This window comes from Rattus rattus, chromosome 9 (assembly GCF_011064425.1).
Source record: "Rattus rattus isolate New Zealand chromosome 9, Rrattus_CSIRO_v1, whole genome shotgun sequence".
Taxonomy (NCBI): Eukaryota; Metazoa; Chordata; class Mammalia; order Rodentia; family Muridae; genus Rattus; species Rattus rattus.
In genome coordinates, this window is record NC_046162.1 from 84,129,881 (window position 1) to 84,154,963 (window position 25,083).

The 25,083-nt window shown below is 40.4% G+C and overlaps 1 protein-coding gene across 3 annotated transcripts in view; it reads left to right on the forward strand.

Moving 5' to 3' along the window:
• Vmp1 (vacuole membrane protein 1) overlaps nt 1–25,083 on the forward strand; it is a 98,710-nt gene that overhangs the window by 37,173 nt on the left and 36,454 nt on the right. For all 3 annotated transcript variants that reach the window (XM_032914263.1, XM_032914265.1, XM_032914264.1), the window contains exons 6-7: nt 1,118–1,285; nt 11,420–11,551. In XM_032914263.1, coding sequence (XP_032770154.1) covers nt 1,118–1,285; nt 11,420–11,551 — 300 coding nt within the window. The remainder of the gene's footprint in view (nt 1–1,117; nt 1,286–11,419; nt 11,552–25,083) is intronic.

The following is a 25,083-nucleotide window of genomic DNA, read 5'->3' on the forward strand; positions in this document are numbered from 1 at the left end:
CCTGTTGGTTAAAAGTAGATCTCTTTTAACCAGATAACAGGTGCTACATACTCTATTCTAACACACAACCACCGATCTATGCCCAGGAAACTCAGGAATTTATAGTTTTACCAATTCTTTATTCATTTTATTCGTAATTAGTGTTTGTATGTCTGATATGTATTTGTGCCTGTGTGTCTGTGACACACACACACGTGTGCATTTGCACCCATCACACTAGCTCAGAGGACAATGTCATGGAGGTAGCTGACTCCTTAATACTTTTGTGTCAATTCTAGAAATTGAATCATGTAGTCAATGTCTGCATGGCAAGCACCTTTACTGAGCTATCTGGGCAACCCTAGCTTTTAAAACCTATAGTTGATTTTCTGGATTAATTTGCTTGTAATTGTGTGTGTCTGCATGCGTGTGCTCATGTGCACCTGCACATGTGAGTGCAAGTCCCTACAGAAGCCAGGAGAGGACATGAGGCCTCCTAGAGCGGCAGTTAGAAGCATTTGTAAGCCACCTGAAGTGGGTGCTGGGAACTGAAGTCAGGGCCTCTGCAAGAGCGGCACCCACGCTCCACTGCTGAGCCGGCTCTCCAGACCTCCTCATGTGCTTGTGAATCATTGGATGTAAGACTTTATTGCATATCTAAATTTTAATGTAGTTTAACTCGTTTTTAATAATTTGTAATATTGCAAAATAAAAGAGCAAGAGTATCACAAAAGTTGCTACAGGAAAAAACATTTAAAGGTAAAATGCACTGATAAATGGTTATACGGGGTCATCTCTTTTTTAGTAACTCACTAGAAAAGGTTGGTGATACCTTAAATTATACCTGAAAGAAAAGTGTTATTACAGGGATAACATTCTGACAGGTAATTCTGAATAGACAATATGAAGATCAAGCAAAACTTAGACAGGTTGCCTGAAGCAGGCCTGGGGAAGATTGTTTTATCAAACTGCTAACTGCATCTTTAAATGTGTGTTCCGGTTGAATCTTGTTCTCGGAAAGCAGCGCTTTGATTACATTAGTTGTATTACTTTACTGATTATATGGCTTTGAGATGAGGTGCATCAAAGTCCTTTTGTTCTCCTGTTTCTCAAGAGGTTTCTTCCATTTGTTTTCTAGGGCCCACATATAGCTTCAGTTACATTAGCTGCTTATGAATGCAATTCGGTTAATTTCCCTGAGCCGCCCTATCCTGACCAGATTATCTGCCCAGACGAAGAAGGCACTGAAGGAGCCATATCTTTGTGGAGTATCATCTCAAAAGTTAGAATTGAAGCCTGCATGTGGGTAAGATCTGCATTTTCATAGTCAACTAAAACTAACCTCGCAACCTTGATACTGTGTCAAACCTTCTACAGTGTGACCCACAAAGATTTGGGAATCCACTTGCTGCATACTTCCAAGGCCAAAGACTCATTCATTAAGTAGTTACAGAGCTGAACGTGGTGGCCTGACATATGCCTGTAATCTCAGTACTTTAGAAGTTTAGACAGAAGGATTGTGATTTCCCAGGGGCCAGACTAGACTGCTGGAACAACAAAATTAAAAAAAAAAAAAAGAAAAGTGGTCGTGTATTTCTATAGATTACTATAGCTTAAAAACACTGTGTGTATTCTTAGAGGAATAGTATTTCGTTTTCAACATTGTTGGTTTCTTTCTTTGGATAAACTAAGCTTCCCGTGGTGTTGGTTTCCGACTGTGGTTATGTGGCGATCTTGTCCGCAGTTGTCCTAGTCATTATCCTGGTATTTTACTTAAGTTTTCTTTAGGAACTATTTTTGGGGGCAGCATTTCCATGGCAGATGTGTTTTATCTTGATTAGATTTTTGTTTTTGTTTAAATTCACTTAAATGTTCCTCACTGGGGCATACATTGTTTAGCTCTTTAGTTCATTAAGTTTATATTAACATAAGTTTTCTTTTCCTGGCAGTTTCTTAGGAAATAAAAGCACGTGAAAGATCATATACAAATCTTCCCTCAGGGGCCTGTGAGACGGTTCACTGGGTAAAGGTTTCTGTTGCCCGGCCTAGGTCTTGAGTTTAGTTCCTGGAACCCACATGGTAGGAAAGAAGCACTTCCCACATGTTGTATGTACTCTGCTCTCCATAGCAGGGCACACATAGATACAGACACACATGCGCGCATGTACACATGGGCTGTAGACATAACACATACAAATAAGTAAATGACTTTTTAAAAATTCTTAATTCTGCGTTTAACCCAAGCTCTCAGGAGACAGAGGCAGTGGATCTCTGAGTTCAAGGACAGCCAGGGCTGTCTCATAAAACAGACAAAATAAAATAAGATACTCTTTTTTTTTTTTTTGTTTTTTTTTTTTGGAGCTGGGGACCGAACCTAGGGCCTTGCGCTTCCTAGGCAAGCGCTCTACCTCTGAGCTAAATCCCCAACCCCAAAATAAGATATTCTTAATTCAATTAGCAGTTGGTACCATAACTTAGAAGAAACAAGGTTTTGGTTTTGTTTGTTTTTTTTTAAGTTATGGGATGTCTGTGTGTTTGTGTGTGTGAGTAGTTTCCTGACTATCTGATCCACACCACTTGTGTGCCTGGTACCTGCAGAGTGCAAAAACCCCAGACCCCAGACCTGGAGGCCAGGTTCTCTAACCACTGAGCCTTTTCTCCAGCCGTGGAAGGTAAAGTTATGTGTTAGTACTTTTTCCCTGCTGATGGTTCTGCAGATCAAACGCTGAGCCTGGTGCTTGCTAAAAGCAAGTACTCTTCCACTAAACTACTATTCAGCCCAGCAATTATGTTTTGCTTTGAAGGAATTATAAAGGAAATGCCATATGTTGAGTTGTTGGTTATGAGAGGCAGGAAGACTTGTCATGTTTCCTGATGCTCTTTTATTAACACTGGAGGTAGGCTTACTACGTTATTTATATGTTTTATAGATTTGAGAAGATTATCATGAGAAATTATTATTAGAATAGTGAAGGAGCATGCTATAAAGGAGGCTATCTCTATAAGTTTCTTATTTTTGTTCTCTTAAAAGTTATTTGTGTGGCTAGATTAATACTAATGACGGAAAAGAAAGCTTTCTTTGGGGCTGGCAGCAGTACCACTTTCTTCGAATTCTTCTAATGTGAGTTGTCTGATGTATTTCTTTATCCAGGCTTCATGCCTGCTCCAAACCAGCCTAGTGTAATGACTTACTTCTCCAAATACTAATTGGCTCTCAAAAAATACAGACTTTACATTAAACGTGGCCCTCACAGTGGTCAACACCAAGCTTTACCCACAGTACAGGCTTTTGTCTAATGTGTATTTCCCTCTTTTATTTTAATCTCTTTAGTCATACAAAGACCTTAGTACATATCGATGTGGCTTTGGTGTTTTGGTTCATCTTTGTTGTTCTGATACAGGTCTCTCTATGTAGCCTGTGGCTGGCCTGGCACTCACAGAGAACTGCCTGTTTCTACCTGCTGGGAAGTAGGTTTAAAGGCATGCATCACAATGCCCAGTTAGCACTGAGTTATTTTTAAATTATTACCTGTGGGCCTCAATGCTTATCAGAGAGTTTTTTCATTAAATGTTGTTGCATAATGAGATACCCATGTTTGAAAGGAGGAAGTTAAACCTTTACTTTGCACTTATGTGGGAATTAATCAAAATGCATCAAAAAAAAAAAAACAAAAAACCAAAAAACAAAAAGCAAAAACCTAAAGCTAAACTCAGACTGTCCAACTACTAGAACAAAATATGAAGAGAGATATGCGTGCCGCTGAATTTGGCAATGGTTTCTTATACTCCACAGCTAAAGCACAGGGGAAAGAAAGATTTAAAATGATGTCTTGTGCCACAGGCCACCACCAAGAGATTGGGGAGATAACCTATAGCCGGGCAAGCAGCTGCCACACAGGGGATGAGCACTGAAAAATAGCCAAAGTGTTTGAAGAACTCCTATCTCCTGACAGTGGAATTTTAAAAGGGTCAACAAGGGAGGAGGGGTGTTGCCTGGCATGAACAGTGCCCTGGGTTCAAAAACATAAGGAGAGGGAGTTGTGTGGCTGTACCTGAATAGTGTTTATCCAAAGAGGAGACACGAGGTCCTCTTGTATTCGAAGGTGAGCAGCATCGTTAATTACTGGGGGGATGGATTCCAAACCACAAGGAAACCACAAACCCTTCTTCATGACACTAGGATGATCATTATTAAAATGATAATAGGCCAGGTATGGTCGTGCCCAAGAGGCTAAGGCATGAGTTTAGGGCCATCTGGGCTACAGAGTAAGACCTTGTCTCAAAACCAGTAATAATGTTACTAATATTAATGGTGATGATATGATGTAAAGGAAAAGAAGTGGCTTCCAAGATGTAAAGAAATTGTGCAGGGATAATTGATAGCAGAAATATAAAGTTGTCAGCTGCTCTGTGCACCAGATAAGCAGAGAAATATTTAAACTAAGAATGATCACATGACTCTTCTAATTCCACATCCATATAAATAACAAAAGGAAATGTGAATCATCAGACCCTGAGCTTCACTTTTAATAGTATTCTCACAAAAGGGAAAAGTGGAACAGCAGCCTGTTATTCTTCAATAGATGACTGAATGATTAAACAAGATACAGTGTACATACACAGTAGAATATGACCCGGCCATGACATTCATACAGTTCCTTCTGCTAAGTACTAAATAGAGATGACCATTGAAAATACTATATTGTGGGGTTGGGGAGTTAGCTCAGGGGTAGAGCACTTGCCTAGCAAGCGCAAGGCCCTGGGTTCGGTCCTCAGCTCCAAAAAAAAAAAAAAAAATACTATATTAAGGAATGGAGAGGTGGCTCAGCAGACAAGAGTCCTTGCTGCCCACAACCATCTTTAACTTCAGTTCGAGAGGATCCCCTACCCTCTTTTGATATCTGTGAGTAGCAGCCAACACATGATAGGCGGTCATACATGTAGGCAAACCACTTTCCACATAATTAAAATAAATAAGTCTGAAAGGGTCAGCAGAGGAAAAGGGTATATGAAAATGCTACAGCAGATCCCATCTTTTGTATGCTACTTACATTGTTTTAATTAATACTTAATGAGAACAGAGTTTCCTCTGTTTTTTAGGAGTGTGGTGACATGAACCTGTGGAGGTTGTGCGGGGAACCAGAAGATGGTGCAGAGCTGTAGTTACCTGTGGTGGAAGTCACACACAATGGGGTTTAGGAACTGAACTCTAGCTTAACCACTGAGCCATCTCTCCAGCTCCAGAGTATAGAGTTTCTATTTGATAAAACATATTAAAGCAGTGATAATTACTTAACATTCTTAAATATAGTGAATGTCAGTGAATTGTACATTATTCATGGTACACAACTCTTAAAATGTCAGCAGTTGTGTTTGGAAGCATGATTTAGAATGTACTGTCCTTGATTCCTAGAGATTACCTAATGTCATTGCTTTTGATTTTGTGTGCACTTTCAGGTTTGTTTTATTGTTTGTTTTGGCTTTTAGGGGGAAATGTCTTAGTTGATTTTTTTTTTTTGTTTGTTTCTTTTTTTTCGGAGCTGGGGACCAAACCCAGGGCCTTGCGCTTCCTAGGCAAGTGCTCTACCACTTTCCTAGGCAAGCGCTCTACCACTGAGCTAAATCCCCAACCCCTTGTCTTAGTTGATTTAATGATGTCTTTCTTGCTTTAAAGTTTTTATGTAATTTACAAATTAAAATATTCATATAGACCTTACTATTGTGAATGTTGTATCATAAAGCTGTTTTTGTCTTAGATACCCTTCTAGACTTCACTATCATTATGAGTATTTAAATCAACAGGCATCATCTCTGTCCCTCCCAGTTATTGCCTCACTTCCACCTTTTTCATATGTTCTTTGGAGCACGTAGAATTGTTTCATAGGTCAGATCAGTCGGGTATCTTTCAGGTTACATCTGTACAAGTGAGCATTGCATTAGTGCAACAAATATTTGAGGTGAAGAGAAAGGGTTATTTTGGCTTACAGTTTGGGAGTTCTAATCTATAACCATTGGAGTCCGTTTGGAGCCTGTGGTGGACAGGGAGTAGGCAGAGCACATGGTCACTTCACAGCATGTGGGAAACAAAAGGATGAGACTGAAGTGATCTAGAACCTTCCAACAGGCCTCCTTCATCAAGGCTCAGCCCACCCCCCAACAGTCCCAACACAGGGCAAAGCCCTTGCCTTACAGCTCTTTAGAAGCCGCTCCAGGTCCATCAGGAGTAAGGAGGGAGCAGCGGGGTACCCACACAGGCCCAGCCTCACGCATGCCACTGAGCTACCCCTGCCCCATAAGCATTCCTCTTTTAAAGCAGTTATACAGTAGATATGATGGATTTCATCATGACATTGTCATATCTGTATATAATGTATTTTGATCCCAGCTTTCCTACTTTAACTACTTTAAGCATATGATTCTGCACATTTACAATTTTTGTGTAACCATCTCCAGTATCCATTTCAAAATCTTTTTTTGTCATTTGAAAGAGAAATCTGAACCAATTAAAAAATAATTTCTCATTCCGTCTTTCTTCCTGTCCCTGGTAACTTCTACTCTATATATATCTGTAGATTTGCCTGCTCTGCATAGCTTAACTGGCCAATCATAGGTTGGTTGTTTTGTGTCTTGTTTGTTCTCAGTTTGCAATGTTTTAAGTTTGACCCATTTTTTAGCATTGTCAGAATTCTATTTCTGAGACTTTCAAACTGACATCATCTTTGTATGTATACTAACTTAGAAAATGAGTTTTAAAAAGCTGAGCATCGTGATGTATGCCTTAAATCCAAGCACTGGAGATGAAGAAGCCACTGGACCTCTGTGAGGTCCAGGCCAGCCAGAACTGCACAGTGAGATCCTCAAAAAAAAAAAAAAAAACCTTAAAAAATGATGTCATGGAAGTTGCAAGCATGTTTTGCAGAACACCAGTCGTGTTGTCAGGATGGTATAGCTGTTCTAAGCATTATTGTTAAGAGCCTTGACTTAATAGGTGATTTCAAGGTTACTTTCCAAGCCTTTGCTTATTTAACCTCTCATGTTTGTAGTTGGACTAGTTCCTCAAAAATCGATTTATAATGAAGGATATTAACATTCTGATATTAGAGATCTGTGGCGTCCAGGAGGCCTGCTGTCCAGACATAACATTAAACCTAACATTTCTTTTTTTTTTTTTTTTTTAAAGATTTATTTTATTCATAGGAGTACAGTGTGGTTCTGAGCCACCATGTGATTGCTGGGAATTGACCTCAGGACCTTAACCACTCTTAAGTGCTCTTAACCACTGAGCCATCTCTCCAGCCCAAACCTAACATTTCTTGACTATATGCTGCTTGTGAATCTACTTGGCAGAATGTTATTTTAAATATTTCCCCTTCCCTGGACCTTTGAATAAAATTATCAGACCAAGGAGAGAGATACTGTGCTTCTCACTTGGTTCTCATTTTTTTTTCTTTTTTTCTTTTTTTTTTCCGGAGCTGGGGACCGAACCCAGGGCCTTGTGCTTGCTAGGCAAGCGCTCTACCACTGAGCTAAATCCCTAACCCCTGGTTCTCATTTTTTGTGTACATTAAATTCTTCTGGTAATAGTTACAAGGACTGCTAGTCTTCCTTTTCTGCTTTGTTATTTTCAATACTGGGGGAGCATTTGTCTTTCTCTTACAGTAGAAGAAACCTCCCTTCTCTCTTTTTTTTTTAATATTTATTTATTTTATGCATGAGTACTCCATAGCTGTCTTCAGACACACCAGAAGAGGGCATCAGATCCCATTACAGATGGTTGTGAGCCACCATGTGATTGCTGGGAATTGAACTCAGGACCTCTGGAAGAGCAGTCAGTGCTCTTAACCACTGAGCCATCTCTCCAGGCCCCCTTCTCTCCTTTTAATTAGGTCTCGATTAATATGGTTTTTCATTTTTATGTTTTAAGATTTATTTATTATTAGTGCGTGTGTGCTTTGTTGCATGTCCATTTGCACCAGAAGAGGACATCAGATCCTGCTATTGTAAGCTGCCATGTAGGTGCTAGGACTTGAACTCACAACCTCATTTCTCTTAATCACTAAGCTATCCCTCCAGCCTGTGTTTTTATTCATAAATAATTATAAAGGGTTTTTGGGACCAGTAAATGGCTCACTCGCCATCAAGCTCATTGGTCTGAATTTGATCCCCAGAACCCAAATCCTACATAAATTAAAAGTAATAAATCTTTTTGAAAGAAATTAGAAAACAATCATCATTATTATTATTCGTGAGAAAAGGTCTAATGTCCCAGACTGGCCTGGCACTCACAATGTGTCCAAGGATGGCTTTGAATGTCTGGTCCTCCTGTCTCTTACTAGGCATATACCAGTTTATACCATGGTAGGGATCAAACCTAGGGCTTCAGACATGCTAGGCTAGTGAGCCCTTCTCTACGTAAGCTAAGCCTTAGCCTTATAAAATGACCTTTGAGAGCTATGGAGACCTGAGTCCTCGGGGCCTTATTTGGGATAATGAACTCTGTATGTAGAGTGTGGCGTGTTTTGAGAACTTGCCTGGATGAGTATATTTCTTTTAATTTTTTTTTGTATAGTAGTTGAATACTGACATGATTTCCATCCTTTCATGAAAAATGTGAAGAATTAAACTACAGAAATCAGTGTGATCGATTAAGACCTGACGTGGCTCTTGATTTGTTTTCACGGCCTTACTAGCTTTGAGGGAATTTGTCACAAGTTTGAATCGGATGATTGCTTTCAGAATTGTCGGCCTTCGACCTCACATTTGACCTTCCAGAAGTTCACATTTTAACTAAAATGTTGTAATTAACTTTTCTCCTTCAATCATGGAAAAGTTAAGCTTTGCACATTGGCAGATGTGTGGCTAATGAGATTTATCTGAGGTGTGATGGTTACTAGTCTAAAAGTTTTCCAGAAGTGTAGAAAGAAATCAAGTGAACTTAATGTACTTTTACCAAATTTCAACTAATGTTTATGTTCACCTGTCTTGGCTGATTCTGTTATCTTGGAGCAAACTCCACACATTTTATAACTTTTTTTTTTTAAACAAAACAAAACAGACCAAAAACAAAGAAAACTTCATTGATTAAAAGAGCTCGTCAAATAGTTTCTTTCCCTGGTCTGATTTTGCTGGCTTAACTCTGGTTTGTGTGGGTTGAGCCTGCTCCTCTGTTCCCTGTGTTTCCTGAGGGTTGAGTCCTTGAGACACTTGAAGTTTGCAGGCTTCCTGGGGTTTTTTAGTTTTTTATTGAGACAGGGTTTTGTTATGTAGCTCTGACTATCTGTAACTCATTCTGTAGACTAGGCTGTCTGGGAACTCATAGAGATCCACCTGCCTCTGCATGGGATTTAAGAAAACTCTTTCTTTCTTCTTTTTTTTTTTTTCCCCAGAGCTGAGGACTGAACCCAGGGCCTTGCGCTTGCTAGGCAAGCGCTCTTACCACTGAGCTAAATCCCCAACCCTATCTGCATGGGATTTAAAGATGTGCTCCACCTTGCCAGGTGTAGTTTGTTTTAAACAGGAATGACTTTGTGTATTTCTGTCACAAGGTAAAACAATGTCTTCTTTGTGACATTAACACCAGTTATGATAATCCATTATTAATTAGCATTTATAAAGTAGAATAGTAATTAGTGTTCTAAGTATATAATTTTTCTTTCATCATTAGTTAAAATACCCTTTCTCATCTGAGACTGTGTCTTCCTCTGCTGTCCAGGTTGTCCTCAAACTCCTGTACCCTTTTCAAGCTCCTCAGGAGCAGGGCTTGCAGTCATGAACCTCCCACACCCTGTTTGAAAGACTTTCATAGAAAGATTTCCTCATCACCAATTTGGTTGCTGAGATTTAGTTCATATATGAAAATAAGAGTAAATATTTGACCCTTTGTACTTTAAAATTTAATGACTTGTTTATTGTCCTTCAGAGTTGACCAACATTAAATTTTTGTTTCTTTTTCTGTCCATACTCCTGGCCTTGCTTCTTCTTCCTCTCTGCTTCTCTCTTCTACAACACAGATTTACTTTGGAGTACTTAAACATGTTCCTTTTCAGAGTTCTTATTTCACACGTGGAAAATATATTTATATTTGGAGACTATTGGTTCTACATACTGAAGACCCAAAATGTTTAGATTTGATAATGTCCTTCAAGGATTCTTTTTAAACCAGACGGGCCTCAAAGTCACAGCCCTCTGCCAGATGAGTGCTGGGATTAGAGGAGTGTTATCAGCACACCTGGCTCTCTGCCTTTTTTTAAGTCTTTATCATAATTTAACCATATGTCTATGTGTGGATATGTGAACGTGTCAGTACAGAGGCCAGAATGTGTCAGGTCCCCTGGAACTCAAGTTGTGGGCGATTGTGAGCTGCCCATGTGGCTGCTGGGAACTAAACTTGGGTCCTCTACAAGAACTGTATGCACTTTTAACCTCTGAGCCATTTCTCCAGGGTCTTCAAGGAATCTTTTCAAGGCATTTAGAGATAGCAAGCTGAAAGAGTTGAGTTTGCCTTGTGTACTCACACACCCTTCCATTCATTGCTACTCAGTGCAAGGAGAGGTGGGGGGTCAAAGGGAAGGTTTCTCCTGAGACTGTCTCTATCATATTATGGCCTATTGGTATTTAAGCCACTTAAGTCTAAACCAAGTTCCTGATTCTAAACTTTGTTTTTATCTTTTTGTCCTGACTGATTAAGGAAAAACAACAACAAACCCTTCTCTTCCAAAACAAATCTACAAAGTGACTGAAATATGAATCACTCTGAGAAAATGAGACACTTTTAAATTTTATCATAACAATCACCCATCCTGGGGGTTGGGGATTTAGCTCAGTGGTAGAGCACTTGCCTAGCAAGCGCAAGGCCCTGGGTTCGATCCTCGCTGGGGGGGGAGACAAAATAAAAAAACAGTCACCCATCCTGATAAACTGAGATTTTGGGGGGCAACTTGATGGTGATTTTTAAGACTTTATTTTTAAAAGAAAAGAAGGAAGGAAGAGAAAAAAGACTGTTCTGAGATTAAAACGTGAAATGCCCTAGAGTTATACTGGTGACTTTCGGTGCTTGCATGGAGAATTTTGCTTTGTTTTTAGTTTTTGAGAGATTGTACTTTATAGCTCAAGCTATCAAAGGAACTCAAACTTCTGATCTTCCTGCCTGTGGCTTCCAAATGACAGGGATAAAGGTGATGGGAGCACTAAGGAAAACACCAGCGCCTAAGGAGAAAGGCTGTCTTGAGCCTATATACGTGCCAAGGAGGCTCTCACAGTCATTTATAATCTTCTCTCAGTCAGATCAGGGCTGGGATTCAGACTCTGAAACTTGGAACCGTGCAGCACATGTATCCATTACATCTCAAAATGCTTTTGGAGACGTGGGAAAACATAATCTGATCTATTGTGTCACTGCTGAAAACTGAACTTCATAGTGAGTATTTTCTTTTTCACACAGGGCATTGGGACAGCCATTGGGGAGCTACCTCCATATTTCATGGCCAGGGCAGCTCGCCTCTCAGGTGCTGAACCAGATGATGAAGAGTATCAGGAATTTGAAGAAATGCTGGAACACGCAGAGACTGTACAAGTAAGAACAAAATGGGGAGGTGGAGCTCTAATCCCCAACTCACGGTTATTAAGTAGAGGGTTAGTAGTTCTGCGGGAAAGAAAACTGCCTCCATGAAAACAAAGGCAAATGTGGCCTGGGACAGGATATGCAGAAATAGTGAAGGAAAAAATGATGGATAGGGACTGGGGATAGGGGTTCCTGATGCAGTCAACATTTGAACAGCATCCATGGGACCCTGGGTCCTGTCCCTAGTTCTTCGAGGAGGTTGAAAAGCCTAAACATACTCTTTGTCAGTGGGTTTTTTTTCAAACTAGTAGCAAGAAGAAGCTTCTTTTTTCTTCCTAGGAACTGATAAATGTCACCTATTTTTTTTCTTCAAAAAAGAGTGTGTGTGTGTGTGTGTGTGTGTGTGTGTGTGTGTGTGGTTCTTTTTGTGTGTTACTAGGTGCGTTTTGTTTATTTGTATATTGAGATACAGTATAGTTTTGTGGCCTAAGATGACCTTGATCTCATAAGGATTGCAGGAGTACAGTGCTTCAGCCAGCTCTGGCTGTCTCTGTGGCCGTTTTCTCCTTGAGAACAGCCTTGAGGGGCTTCATCCTCATGGGAAAACAATGCTTAAGGACTGAGATGTTGGCTGAGAGAATGTAACATTGTGTAACGTTCTGTAATATATGTGAGAGTGGAAAACTAGTAAGGCTTATGTCAGCATAAGTGATGGTATTACTTTCTTTATAGAGATTTAACAATTCAGATTAGTCTTTCTTACCTTTGAATGCTCTAGAGAGGATCATCAAAAATAGCAGAGTTAGGGTTGGGGATTTAGCTCAGCGATAAGCACTTGCCTAGCAGCGCAAGGCCCTGGGTTGGGTCCTCAGCTCGAAAAAAAAAAAAAAAAAAAAAGCTAGCAAAATGAGCAGAGTTATCAAGATTAGTAAAAGCCTAAATCCCAGACTTGTGGTAATTGATTAAGGCTTTTTTTTTTTTTTTTTTTTTTTAGCCTGAGATAACCTGTGCCAATCTCAGTGTTATGGGATGGTTGTTCATAGGAAAATGCCTCCAAGCAGTAATTAACTTAAGGACCACCTTAGAAAACATTACAGATAAAAAAAAAAAAAAAAAAAAAAAGTAAGGCAGTGGCCACCATGCAGTGGGAACTCTTCTTGCTTCCTCCCTCTCCTGTTGTATCTAACAAACCCTGTATGTCTGGGATTGAGAATTTTTCTAACTTCAAATAGAAGGAAACAGAAAACATCAAACAAGAGGAATAGGGGAGAAAAAGGAAAATCAATTCCTAGATTTTGTTTTGAAGCCATTTTCCCGTGTTTTCAGGCATCTGATATTGAGAGTGGCAGTGCCCTTCTGAGTCTTTAGTTTTTATGTTTGTTTATTTAATTCAGGGATAGGAGTAATAAATGCCATTGTGCCTATGTGGAGACTGAAGGACATGACCTTCCACCATGTGGGTCCTGGAGCCTAAAGTCAGATTCTCAGGCTTGGTAGCAAATACACACCTGCTGAGCCGTTTCATTGGCTCAGGAGAGGGTCTCTGACTTATCCTGGAACTCACAGTAAGCCACACTGGCTGGCCAGTGAATACCAGGATCCACCTGCCCAGCACTGGGGTTCCCACCATGTGCCACACTCCGCTTCCGCCTGATGACTCATGCTTGCAGCAAGTACTTTGCTGGCTTTTCCAGTGAGCTCTTTCCCCATCGCTGTGTTAGTTTTAAATAGGAATTGTTTTATTGTCAGTTATCTGATTAACTGAGTAACACAGTCACTCTACTAATAGTTTCCATCCACCCAGCTCATGGACATGTTGAGTGTCTTATCTCTATGGAATGCCTTTCCAACGTAGTGTCCATACCACCCTGACATTGGCTGGCAGCTTATTGGCCTTGAAAAGCTCAATCCAAAGACTCACACCTGGAATATGATGGTGTGAGATGTCAGTCTCGCTTTATCTTGTGTCTACAGTTGGAGTTCTTGAAGACTCCAGGCAGTTAGTCTTTACCTGCCCACTGGCAGAGTGAAAATCTTCCCAAGTGTCTTTATGGCCCTCATCATCTTTTTACTTTTGGTTGAATCTTTTCTAATTGGACTTCATCTATCTTAAATGAGGTCTATCTTATTAGATGAGATGACATAGAATACTTCTGATAATACTTATGAAGTTTGGGCTGTTTTTATTCTTTTCGGCTTTATGCCAGTAATTGCAAACACAGTTTTAGGATAAACTATACATTTCTTACTCCTTAACTTCATATTTACTAATCTCGGAAGTGAAGAAAGCAAGTTATACGCATTCCTATATGCATTCCTTTTTGTTTGTTTGGTTGGTTGTTTGTTTGATACACGGTTTTTCTCTGCAGCCCTGACTGTCCTGGAACTCTTTATGGAGACCAGACTAGACTAAACTCACAGAGATCCACCTGCCTCTGCCTTCTGAGTTCCGGGTCAAAGGCAAGCACCACCAGTGCCTGGCTTGTGCATTCTCTTTCATGCCCTTTGACTCAGAAATCGCATACCTATGCCTTCTGCTGCTTGCTGTGCTGAGGATAAACCCAGGGCCTTGTTCGCTGCTGGGTGCACACTGTTATCCAGCAGAGTTACATCACAGCCTTGGACTCTGAAGGACGTTCTACCTAAACTACTCACTCGGATCACAGTTATAGATACTGTCATTGCCATACAAACTAGAGAATAAATTAGGAAAACATTAGCTCATACCAGTTTACCTTGCCACACTGCAAAGTAAAAGGTATTATCCCTGGTTTTTGTCTGTTTGTTTGTGTTGTATTGGTTTGTTGTCGTTTGTCTGCAACTTCGTTTGAGATTCAGCAGATTAATTCTCATCTAATTGACGGGCTGTAGATTTTTGAATGTGTTGAGCTTCTCCAGTGTGTAGAGCTTTTTTTGGTGAATCCTCATTGCATTTTCTGGACGAGTGAGTGTGGACGAGTGTGGTATGAGACATTCCTTGTTCCATTGACCCAGATGGCATTAGTGAGTGTGGTATCCGTGTGCACATCTGGAATTCCCATCTCTTTCAGACAAATTTCTAGATTTCTTTGAATGTTCGAGGGCCAGGCTTCTGAAGGCCCCTCCATATTTTGTGAATGTTGATTGCATGTTCTCCGATCACCATCTTGTTGATGACTGAACAGCCCTTCTTATTGCCTATGGGAGCCATTCTGCAGGGCATAAGGGGAAATACAAAATCTGACTGTATTACCCAAATCAGACCTAAATTCTGGGCTTCAGTGAGCCTCCCGCTTTCTCTCTGTAGCCGGAATTATTCCCCTGCACCCGGCTTATCCCTGATTTGAGTAAAGAAACACTCAAGAACACAGGGCCAGGGGGCTAGGGATTTAGCTCAGTGGTAGAGCACTTGTTGGGCCCTGGGTTTGGTCCCCTGCTCCCGGGGGGGGGGTGGTGGATCACACAGCCAAATCCAAACATGTTTTCTGGCTCTAGAGAAATTAGCATTATGTTTATCATACCACAATTTAGCAATATTTTCACTCTGCTTAGTGCTATTTATAAAAAAAAAAAAAAATTGAAGTGCTAGAAGCTGGAAGCTCAGTAGTTAACAGCACTTCCTGTTCCTCCAGAGGACCCCAGCTGAGTTCTCAACACCTAAATTGAGTCTTTTCCAGCCACTCATAACTCTAGCTCCAGGGGATCCAATCAAGACCAGCCTGGGATAAATACCAAGACCCTATCTCAGAAAACAAAATGCGAAGTGAAGTCTTTAAACATTAAATAATTCTATATATGACGTGATGTAGGATCCTAACTTCTCTTTATAACTAGTTATTTTCTGACACTACTTGCAAATTATTTTATTTTATTTTATTCTTCTATGGTACTAGGGATTAATCCAAGCATACACATGCTGTGTGAGTGCCCTGTTGTGAGCTGTATCCTCAGCCTTCTGCTTTTTATTCTGAGATAATGTCACACTGAGTTGCCCAGGCTGGCCTTCAGTTCACTGGGTAGTCCTGGCAGGCCTTGAGCTTGCTGTCTTCCTGCCTATGAGTAGTTGGGACTATAGCCCTGTTCCACCAGCCTGGCCTTGTGGCTAAGTCGTTACTGATGGCATATTACATGCTAGCCTGGTATCCCTTCCACAGTACCTTTTTGGTGGTGCTTTAAAAGTTCTTTAGTAATCACACCAGAGTGATTACAATGAACTAGAATTTGCTCATAGATGGATAAATGAAAAACTTCTAATTTGATAGGAGCTGTAAACAGGTAAAAGTAAATTAAGTATAATTAAAACAATAAGTTAAGTAAAGTGGATACTGGCAAGACATTTTTTAAAGATTGTCTGAAATAATGGTTTCATTTCTTTTTTTTCAATTCTTGAAGGTAAAGTACTTTAGCAGCATAAATTTATCAACAGGAAGTCTAAATAAATCACAAGAACACACACAAAACCTTGGCACTGGTTGTTTTGCTGTGTGCTGTCCAAGTGGGCTAAAGAGAACATAGATTTTACTAAGAAATTGATATTCAGTGTTCATGACACATATTTACTTCAGTTCTGCTTCTGACTCATGTTTAATTTCATGTAATAGTTGTTTTGAAAGAGAGAATAATGATAAGTGTTGATTTATATTCCAATTCTTATAATTATCTCATTCATTTTGTGAGTACTGTATTGAGATTAGCCAGTATTTTTCCACTGAACTGGCTTCCTTTTGCTCTTGGCTTTCTATCCTGTTCTTTCTCTATATCTGTGAGAGATAAGCGTGAATACATGTAGCTTCCTATGGCCTTGAACATCCACTGTTTTGAAAAGTTAATTTCTAAGCTAGACTGATAAAGTTGGTTAGTAACCCTGCTAATATTAGGGAGGTTAAGACAAAAGGACCACAAGTTCAAGGCCTACCTAGGTGTCTTAGCCCCTGTGTCAAAATAAAAAGTCTAGGCAGAAGTGTTCTGATCACCTTTGTATCTTTTGTTCCTGTTTTGTAATTTATTTTTATTATTATTATGTAGGTATTTTGCCTCTGTATATGTATATGTATCACATGATGCTAGGTACCAGAGAGATCAGAATACGGCATTAGATCCCCCAGAACTTAAGTTACAAAACATTTTGAGGTGCCACCTAGGTGCTGGGAATTATACTCTGGTCCTCTGGAGGATTGGCCAGTGCTTTTATCCACTGAACCATCTCTCTAGTCCCCGTCTGTAAACTTTATTGTTATCCTCATTGTTGCCTCAAGTTAAAATCTGACCAATCTTTGGGTTCGTTCCCCAGTACCAAGGAAATAAAAATATAACTAGGTGGTGCTAGAGAGATAGCTCAGCAGTTAAGAGCACTAGCTTCTTCCAGATGATCTGATATCCATTCCCAATACTCACATGACTGCTAACAACCATCTCTAACTCTGGTTCCTGGAGATCTGACGCCCTCGTCACCTGGCCTCCTCTGACACCAGATGCGAGTGGTACACAGATATGCATGTAAGCAGAACTTCCCCCAACCCATCCCCATCCCCCCACACTAGGGGTAATCACATACGCTGTAACCCAGCACTGTGGAAACTGAGGCCTACCTGTGATTCAGAGTGACACACTGTCTAAGATGAATTAATGTATTTTTTAAAATGAAGGCTAGAGGGATTACTCCATGGTTAAGAGCACTAGCTGAAATTTCTAGCACCTACAAAGTAGTTCATAACAGCCTATAATTCCAGCTCCAGAGCATCCAACACCTGCTTCTGGCCTCCAAGGGATCTGGCACAAGTGGTGCAGGGAAAGACAGGTGAACTGGAGAAATGGCTCAGTGGTTAAGAGCACAGATTGCTCTTTCAGGAGGACTCCGGTTCAATCCCCAGCACCCATACTGCGGCTCACAAGCGTATGTAACTCCATCTAGTTCCTGGAGCTCCAACACCTTCACTTATCAGACACACAGATGGCGCACATACAAACATGTAGGCAAAACACTCATACATAGTTAAATAAATAGAATTTTTAAAATAGAAATATATGCAGGCAAAAAAATGAAAAATAAAGACTAATATTTCAGCCACTAATATTTCATATTTCTCCCTGGCCTCCCGACTCCGGTCACAACAGAAGCGGATTTCACTTCCACAGCTTTGTCACTATCTCCCTGCCCCTTTGTTTCTGAATGACTGATTCAATCAAACATGTCTCAAAACCTACTTAACATTTCTAGTGGTTATTTTAAACTATGTATTCATTTATCTATTTTATGTATATGAGTGCTCTGTTTCCGTGCACACCAGAAGAGGGATCAGATTTCATTATATATGATTGTGAGCCACCGTGTGGTTGCTGGGAGTTGAACTCAGGACCTCTGGAAGAACGACCAGTGCTCTTACCTACCGAGCCATCTCTACAATCCTCTGGTGGCTTCCCAGTTGGCTTGCTCTTTACTGATTTTACCCTATTTTTTCTCACCTTATTTCACCCTATTTTTTTTCACTGTGAAGGAAAATACTTTACTGAACAGTACTCTGCTCATGGAATTCTGCTACTCAAGGGTGGAACTCCACTGGTAGAGTGCTTGCCTAATGCTGACACAAGACTCCTGTAAACCCATAATAGAAATGGTAGAAGCAGAGGTTGGGGATTTAGCTCAGTGGTAGAGCGCTTGCCTAGGAAGCGCAAGGCCCTGGGTTCGGTCCCCAGCTCCGAAAAAAAAGAAAAGAGAAAAAAAAAAAGAAAGAAAGAAATGGTAGAAGCAGTAAGCTCAGAAATTCATCTTCGGGGGGTTGGGAATTTAGCTCAGTGGTAGAGCGCTTGCCCAGCAAGCGCAAAGCCCTGGGTTCGGTCCCCAGCTCCGGGAAAAAAAAAAAAAAGAAATTCATCTTCGGATACATGAAGTTTGGGACAGCCTGGGCATTGTCAGTCCCTTTTTCAAAAGAAAAATTAACTTGACAACTCAGAAATATTTGACTTTTTCTCAAGTTGTATGTAGTGTGAAATCCAGTCTGTGGCTCTTTAACAGTTTTTATGTGTTACATTGATTTTGTTTTGTTTTTGTTGTTGTTTATTTGCCTGTGTTTGATGCTTTGGATGGAACCTTGGTCTTCACACATGCTACTAAATCCTATCATTGAGCTGCACTCCCAACTCAACACTGATGGTTTCAATTAGATAGAATACCTGTTTAACACATGTTAAATCCTTTTAAAACAAAGAACTCTGGAGTTTTCCAGTCCAGAACTTGCTGTTCTTAGTAAATAAACCCTGATGATTTATTAAACTTGTAAAAACATTTCCGCTGCTCTGATGAAGTAAATTAACTCACCTCCCTTCCCAGCCATGTGAGGTAGCTCTTCTCATATCTCTGCTTGCAAGGATACGACAGTATCTGTTCATCTTGCTCAGTCTTACCTATCAACTTCCTGTACTGGGGCTTTTTTGGTGTTCATGGGATTGATAGGAGAGTTAATTGGAATTTTTGTTGTTGGTGGTGGGTGTTTGTTTGTTTGTTTGTTTGAGACAGGGTCTTATTGTGTAGACCTGGCACTCACTATGTAGACTGAGCTGGCTTTGAACTCACAGAGATCCCTCTGCCTTTGCCCTAGAAATGCTAGGATTAGAGGCCAGAACCACCGTGGGGCTTGGTGTTTTGTAGGTCTCACTGTGGGTTGGCCTTGGACTCAGAGTCCTTCTGCCTTAACCTCCCAAGCCTTGACAGTACTACCATGCCTGGCTAGGGCTGGGGCCTTTCTTCCCCAAATACTTTTATATTTAGTTTTTTATTTAATATGTATTTGTGTTTTCTCTGTTTGTATATGTGTGTACCATTTGCATGCTGATGCCATCAGGAGGTAGAAGAGGACTTTGGATCCCCTAGAACTAGAGTTAGGGCTGGTTGTGAGCCACCATGAGAGTTCTGGGAGTCAAGCCAGGTCCCCTGGAAGAGCAGCAAGTACTTGCTCTTTACCACTAAGCCAACCATGTCTCCAGCCCCTGGAAGTTTTAATCCCCATTGAATAAAACAACTTTTGTGGCTTAATGATAGTAGGCTTAAGCACGCCCCAGGGTCCTAGTTTTACTCACCATCCCACCCCATCCCTAACTTGGAGGACACATGGAGATTCTTACAGTAATTCGTTGATTCTCTAAGCTGTATAACTAAAGACAGTGGGAAATTAGAGAGTGAGAGTTGTCCTCAGTGGTAGAGTGGTTGCCTATCCTGTGCAAGGTGGAGTCTGAAGCATTTTCATGAAGAAAGTTCATTTTCTTATGTTCAAAGAGTATTTTGTTGGGCACTACAGAGGAAATAGAATGGGGGTCTAAGCTTGTTTTGTGTGTGTATATAACTGACACAATAGAATAGGAATGCTGTCCATATTTACTTGGAAGAATATGTTTTGGATAAGATTGCTATCTGTTAGATTGCCTAATACCATCTGTCTGGATGATTTGCCATTTGCATGTTTTTAGAGCTGGATTGGTGACTTTGTAAAATTTGTTTTGGTATTCTGCTGTGTTGTCTTGTATTCTTGCTATCAGAGTCAGAAATGCAAGAGTCTAACTTCACCTTTTAGTAGAATGCTATTTTGTTTCTCCATATTTGTTCTAGTTTGCTTGTCTTTACCTCTCCCTGCCCTGGAGAGTGAGCCTGAGACTAGGCACATTTTTACCACCAGACTACATTCCCAGTCCTTGCGCTTCATCGTGGGTTTGGTTTGTTCTGAGGCAGTGTCTCAGCCCAGTTGTTGCTGCTGGCTTCCTGACTGAGCTGCCAAGCAGCTGGGATTAGATACCTGTGCCCCGAGCCCAGACGTAAACCACTTAGGGCAGCCATCTCTTGAAAGACTAGTTTAGGCCTTTGGTTTGTCTTATTTCTAGAGAATGTTCTCTTGAAGCTAACAGTATTTAGATTAACCAATATTTGCACTTAATCTATGTATTAAAACTAAATGCCTATATTAAGCATATTTAGTAGTATTTTTCCCTTATTAGTTTGTATTAAATTTTAAGACTAAAAGATTTTTTTTTACTTGATAAGATTCTTATTCTTTCAGAAACTTCTATTTATTTGCATTAGTGGGGGGGTAGCAAAAAGCAATCTTAAAACCTAAGCTTATCACTTGTTTTGACCAACACTCATGACCTGTGCCTTTTCTTTTTAGACTATGAAAGACATTTTTCCTTTCAAAGAACAAGGTGTGAGTGAAGGATTCTTTGGACTTTGTGTTGATAGTGGTAGAGCATTTGTTTCATCATTGAGTTTGGAGATTATGGGAGAGCACTTGATAACGGTTACGTAGACACTCGACCAGAGTGCTTCAGCATTCCATTTGTGTTCTGTTTGTTGAGCACACTTCCCTGTGAGCATTAGCAATTGTATACATCGTGTTGGTGCCTGCCGGGTTTTCCACCTATGAAGTATCTGTTCTTTTTCATACAAAGATTTTACGAAAGAGCTCATGGTATAGTATAGATGATCTGAAACTAAACAGGGGTCATTTTCATATGTTCTTAATGCCAGTTGTTGCTGGAACCTGTTTTTGACTCTGTTGAACCCTTTGCTGGTTGTGGTTTGTCTGGTCATCACATGACTTCTCTGAAAATTCCCCCTCCCCTTCATTTCCAGTAAACTGTTTGAGCAGGCGTGAGTCAGAGTGAAACCAGCTTCCCTGTAACCACAGGGCTTGTTAAAGAATTTGTCAACGTGGACTCTAGAGGGTGTGCATTAAGCTTTGCAGCAGCTACTATGGTTAGGGTTGTTCATCCTGGGAAAAGCTTCCTCCTTTCAGGATCTCTTGCTTATTAGCATTGAGTTAAACTTTAGATGCTCATTCAAGGCTCATTATCATTAGAAGCCTTGTCTGTGGATCGCCTTTCAGATCCTACCAACCACACACAGTGACATTTAGGATTTTGTTGTTGTTTTTTAAAAACCTTTATTTTTATTTTAAGTTTGAGTGTTTGCCCGCATGCATGTATGTGTACCTTGTTCATGAAGAGGTCAGAAGTTGTTGGAACCCTGAACCACAGTCATGATGGTTGTGCGCTACCAAGCAGGTGCTGAAAATTGAGCCTAGATCTTCTGCCAGAGGGAGAGCAGCCAGTGTTCTTAACAGATGTGCCATTGCTTCCCTAAGTGGTCTTTAAATGAGATTCTGTTATGGAATATCTCAACCTTTGGGACAGTTAAGTTTGAGTACCAAAGGAAGGAAGGAAGGAAGGAAGGAAGGAAGGAAGGAAGGAAGGAAGGAAGGAAGGAAGGAAGGAAAAGAAGAAAATGAAACACACACACACACACACACACATCTAAAATGTCTAGTGTGGGCACAGAGAGATGGCTCAGTGATTAAGAGCACTTGCTGCTGTTACAAAGGGACCCACATGTCAGGTGACAGCTGTCTGTAACTCCAGTTCCAGGGAGATCCAACAGAGGCACCTGGTGCATATGTGGCTCTCAGACATGCATGCAGGCAAAGCATCCATTTCCACAAAACAAAATTTAAAAAAATTAATGTTCGGTAGTTGTCATTTGATCTTAATACTAAATTGTTCTTTGGCCGCTCCCATTCCCGGATTAGACTCTTTCTTGGTTCTCTGGCTGACCAGGAAAGTTAGTAGTCACTTGGTGCAAGCTGCAGAATGCATAGCCACTGGGAAGGCTGACTGCTCCTGGTATACTCCTGGGTCCGTTGCTTTTCTGTGCTAGTTTATGTGTTTGTTTTGGTTTTTCGTGTTTGCGTGTGTGTGTGTGTGTGTGTGTGTGTGTGTGTGTGTGTGTGTGTGTGTGTGTGTGTGTGTGGCAGGCAGTGAGAGGAAATCTCAGTCCACAGAGGGATTCTGATACTGAGCCCAGGCTATGAGGGTTGTACAACAAGCACATTTACACTTTCACACCGAGTGAACCTCACTAGCCCTTGCTTTGTTTCTGAAACTTGGATCATTTAGCCCTATGCCAGGATTCCAAGCATTTGCCACCACCATGCCTGACTTCCATGCTCACTTCTGAACTTAACCTTGTCATCTTCAATCAGACTTACTTATTTATGCATATGTGTGTACACACATGGGCTGAAGTGCTGGAGATGGCTAGAGAGAGTTTTGGAGTTGGAGTTACAAGCCCAACATAGGTGCTGGGAACTGAACTCTGGTCCTCTGGAAGAACAGGAAGTACTCTTACACACACACACACACACACACACACACACACACACACACACACACACACTTCCCTATTTAAAAAATAGAATAAAAACATCTAAATCCAATCTCCTAATATTTTTTTCTGCCATACTCCTTAACTCACAAGATCAATTTAATTTTTTTTCAGTTAACATTTAATTTTAATAATGCCTGTTGTTATGTTTAAAGAGTCAACAATACATGAGGAAAAGTCTTCTGTGAAATTTAATTTTTTTTAAATTCTGTTTAATGATGAAGCAATTCTAATTGGAACCATCTGGTTTTCAAATAAAAATAAGAGGTTAATACAACCCAGTCAGTAAGAAAACACAGTAAGTAATATTTAAGGCTTTCTTCTTAGTTTGCTCTGGAAATTGGAGTAGATGGTTTTGTCTTGTGTTTGCTTCGTTCTTTTCTTCTCCACACCTGCTTCCTGTATGAACAGAAGTGAGCAGTGGGTAAGCATTGTGTTACCCTTGTTAACTGACTTACAGATGGGTTCTTTGCAGGTTTTAGATTTCAAACACCTTTTGTAAAGTGCCTCTAGAAAGTTCCCTTCCATTGAACTTGGACTATCAGACTACATATGGCTCTGTGGTTTTGATGAAGGATTTTTACATCAGTACCATACTGTTAATAAATGCAAGCCCCTCCGTGCTCTAATTGCTAAGCACTCATGGCCGTTGTGGCTCAGAGTCAGAATTGAATAGTAGGATGGTGGGATAACTATTAGCGCCTGTTTCTATGGCAAAGCTGTGTTGATTTTCAGTCAGCCAGGGTATGATAATTGTCGTGAGAGATCTGGAAGGTTTGTTTTTGACTTTGTTTTGTTTAGTTTTGCTAGGCATCATAAGAATGTCTTTTATTAGTTTTCTTTCCATTTTTCCTATTTTGCATCTTGGTATTTAAAAACACAACTGTCCTGATTTTAAACTGAAGCACTTTGTGTAGGCCACATTTAATCTTTAGCACTACAGGCAGGACAATGGGCTGTTGAACTAGACAGTGCAACTTAGTGGCAGGGCATGTTCTTAGCACCAGAGGAACTCTTTACTTAGTCCTTAGCGCGTACACACACACACACACACACACACACACACACACACACACACACAGCAATTACAGCCACATGCCACATAATGGCATTTCCATCTGTGACTGACCTTGTATATAATAGTTGCCCTATAAGAATATATCACCTGGTGTCAGCAAATAAACCCACTTTTGGTGTTTGTATTATGTAATGTTGGAATTGCCCAATTGGACATTTCTCAAAATAGATCTTCATCATTAGGAAGTATTTGTCTATTCTTAAAGTTTCTTTGTCCTATCCCCATGTCTTTGGTAATTTTTATGTGTGTTTTAGTTAACATATTATTAATTGCATACAATAATGGGTTTCATTACTTTTACCTGCCTTGTGGTTTTTGTTTGTTCTGAGACTTGGTCCTGCTGTATATCCTCACTTACACTGTAGCTTCCTGCTGGCATCACACACTAGCCCTTCTGCCGCAGATTCCCACAGTCCCACTAGCTTCTGCCTTGTGTGCTGGGATTAGAGCTTAGACTACAGGCTCGATATCCTCATTCTTTGTCAGGCTACATTCTCTGTCTCTGACTGCTTCATAACTTAGTTTCCATCTCTAAGTGTTTAATTTAAGCTCATCTGAACAGTATGACCTCTACCCCCACTGACTGGCTGTTACTGTTGGGTGTTGCCATAGAGGATTGGTTGGCACATGTTGCTTTGGCTGCTTTTGAAGCAGGGTTTCTTTCCCTGTGAAGTCCAGGGTGGTCCTGTACTTGCAGTCCTCTTGCCTTAGCCTATGGGAAACCAAGATTACAATTATATATCCTACCATACCCAGCCACTTTGAATGTGTGTATGTGTGTCTGGATTTCTCTCTAATTCCAATTTGAATATGAGTACTTATACTAACTTATTTATATAACAAAAATAACAATGAAATTCCTTTAGGGCTGGTGAGCTGGATCAGCAGGTACACGGGCTTACTGCAAAGCCTGGTGACCTGAGTCCAATCTCTGGGGCCCACATGATGAAGAGAACTGCCTCTTTAAGGTGTGACTTTAAAAAATGTAATTTAGCAGGGCATGGTAGTATATACCTTCAATCCTAGCACTTGTGTGGCACAGGCAGGTGGATCTCTGTGAGTCTGAGGCCAACCTGGTCCACAGAGAGAGTTCCAGGGCAGCAGAGCTACACAGCAAAATCCTGTCTTGAAAAAACAACAAATAAAATATTTTTAATCTTTTTTTTCAACCCATAATAAAATTCTTAAATACAAATCTTAAAAAATTGTATGCAACAAGTGCTTTATAAATTCAACTGTCATCCTCAGCCCCACTTTTTAAAAGAATTTGTTTTATTTTTATTA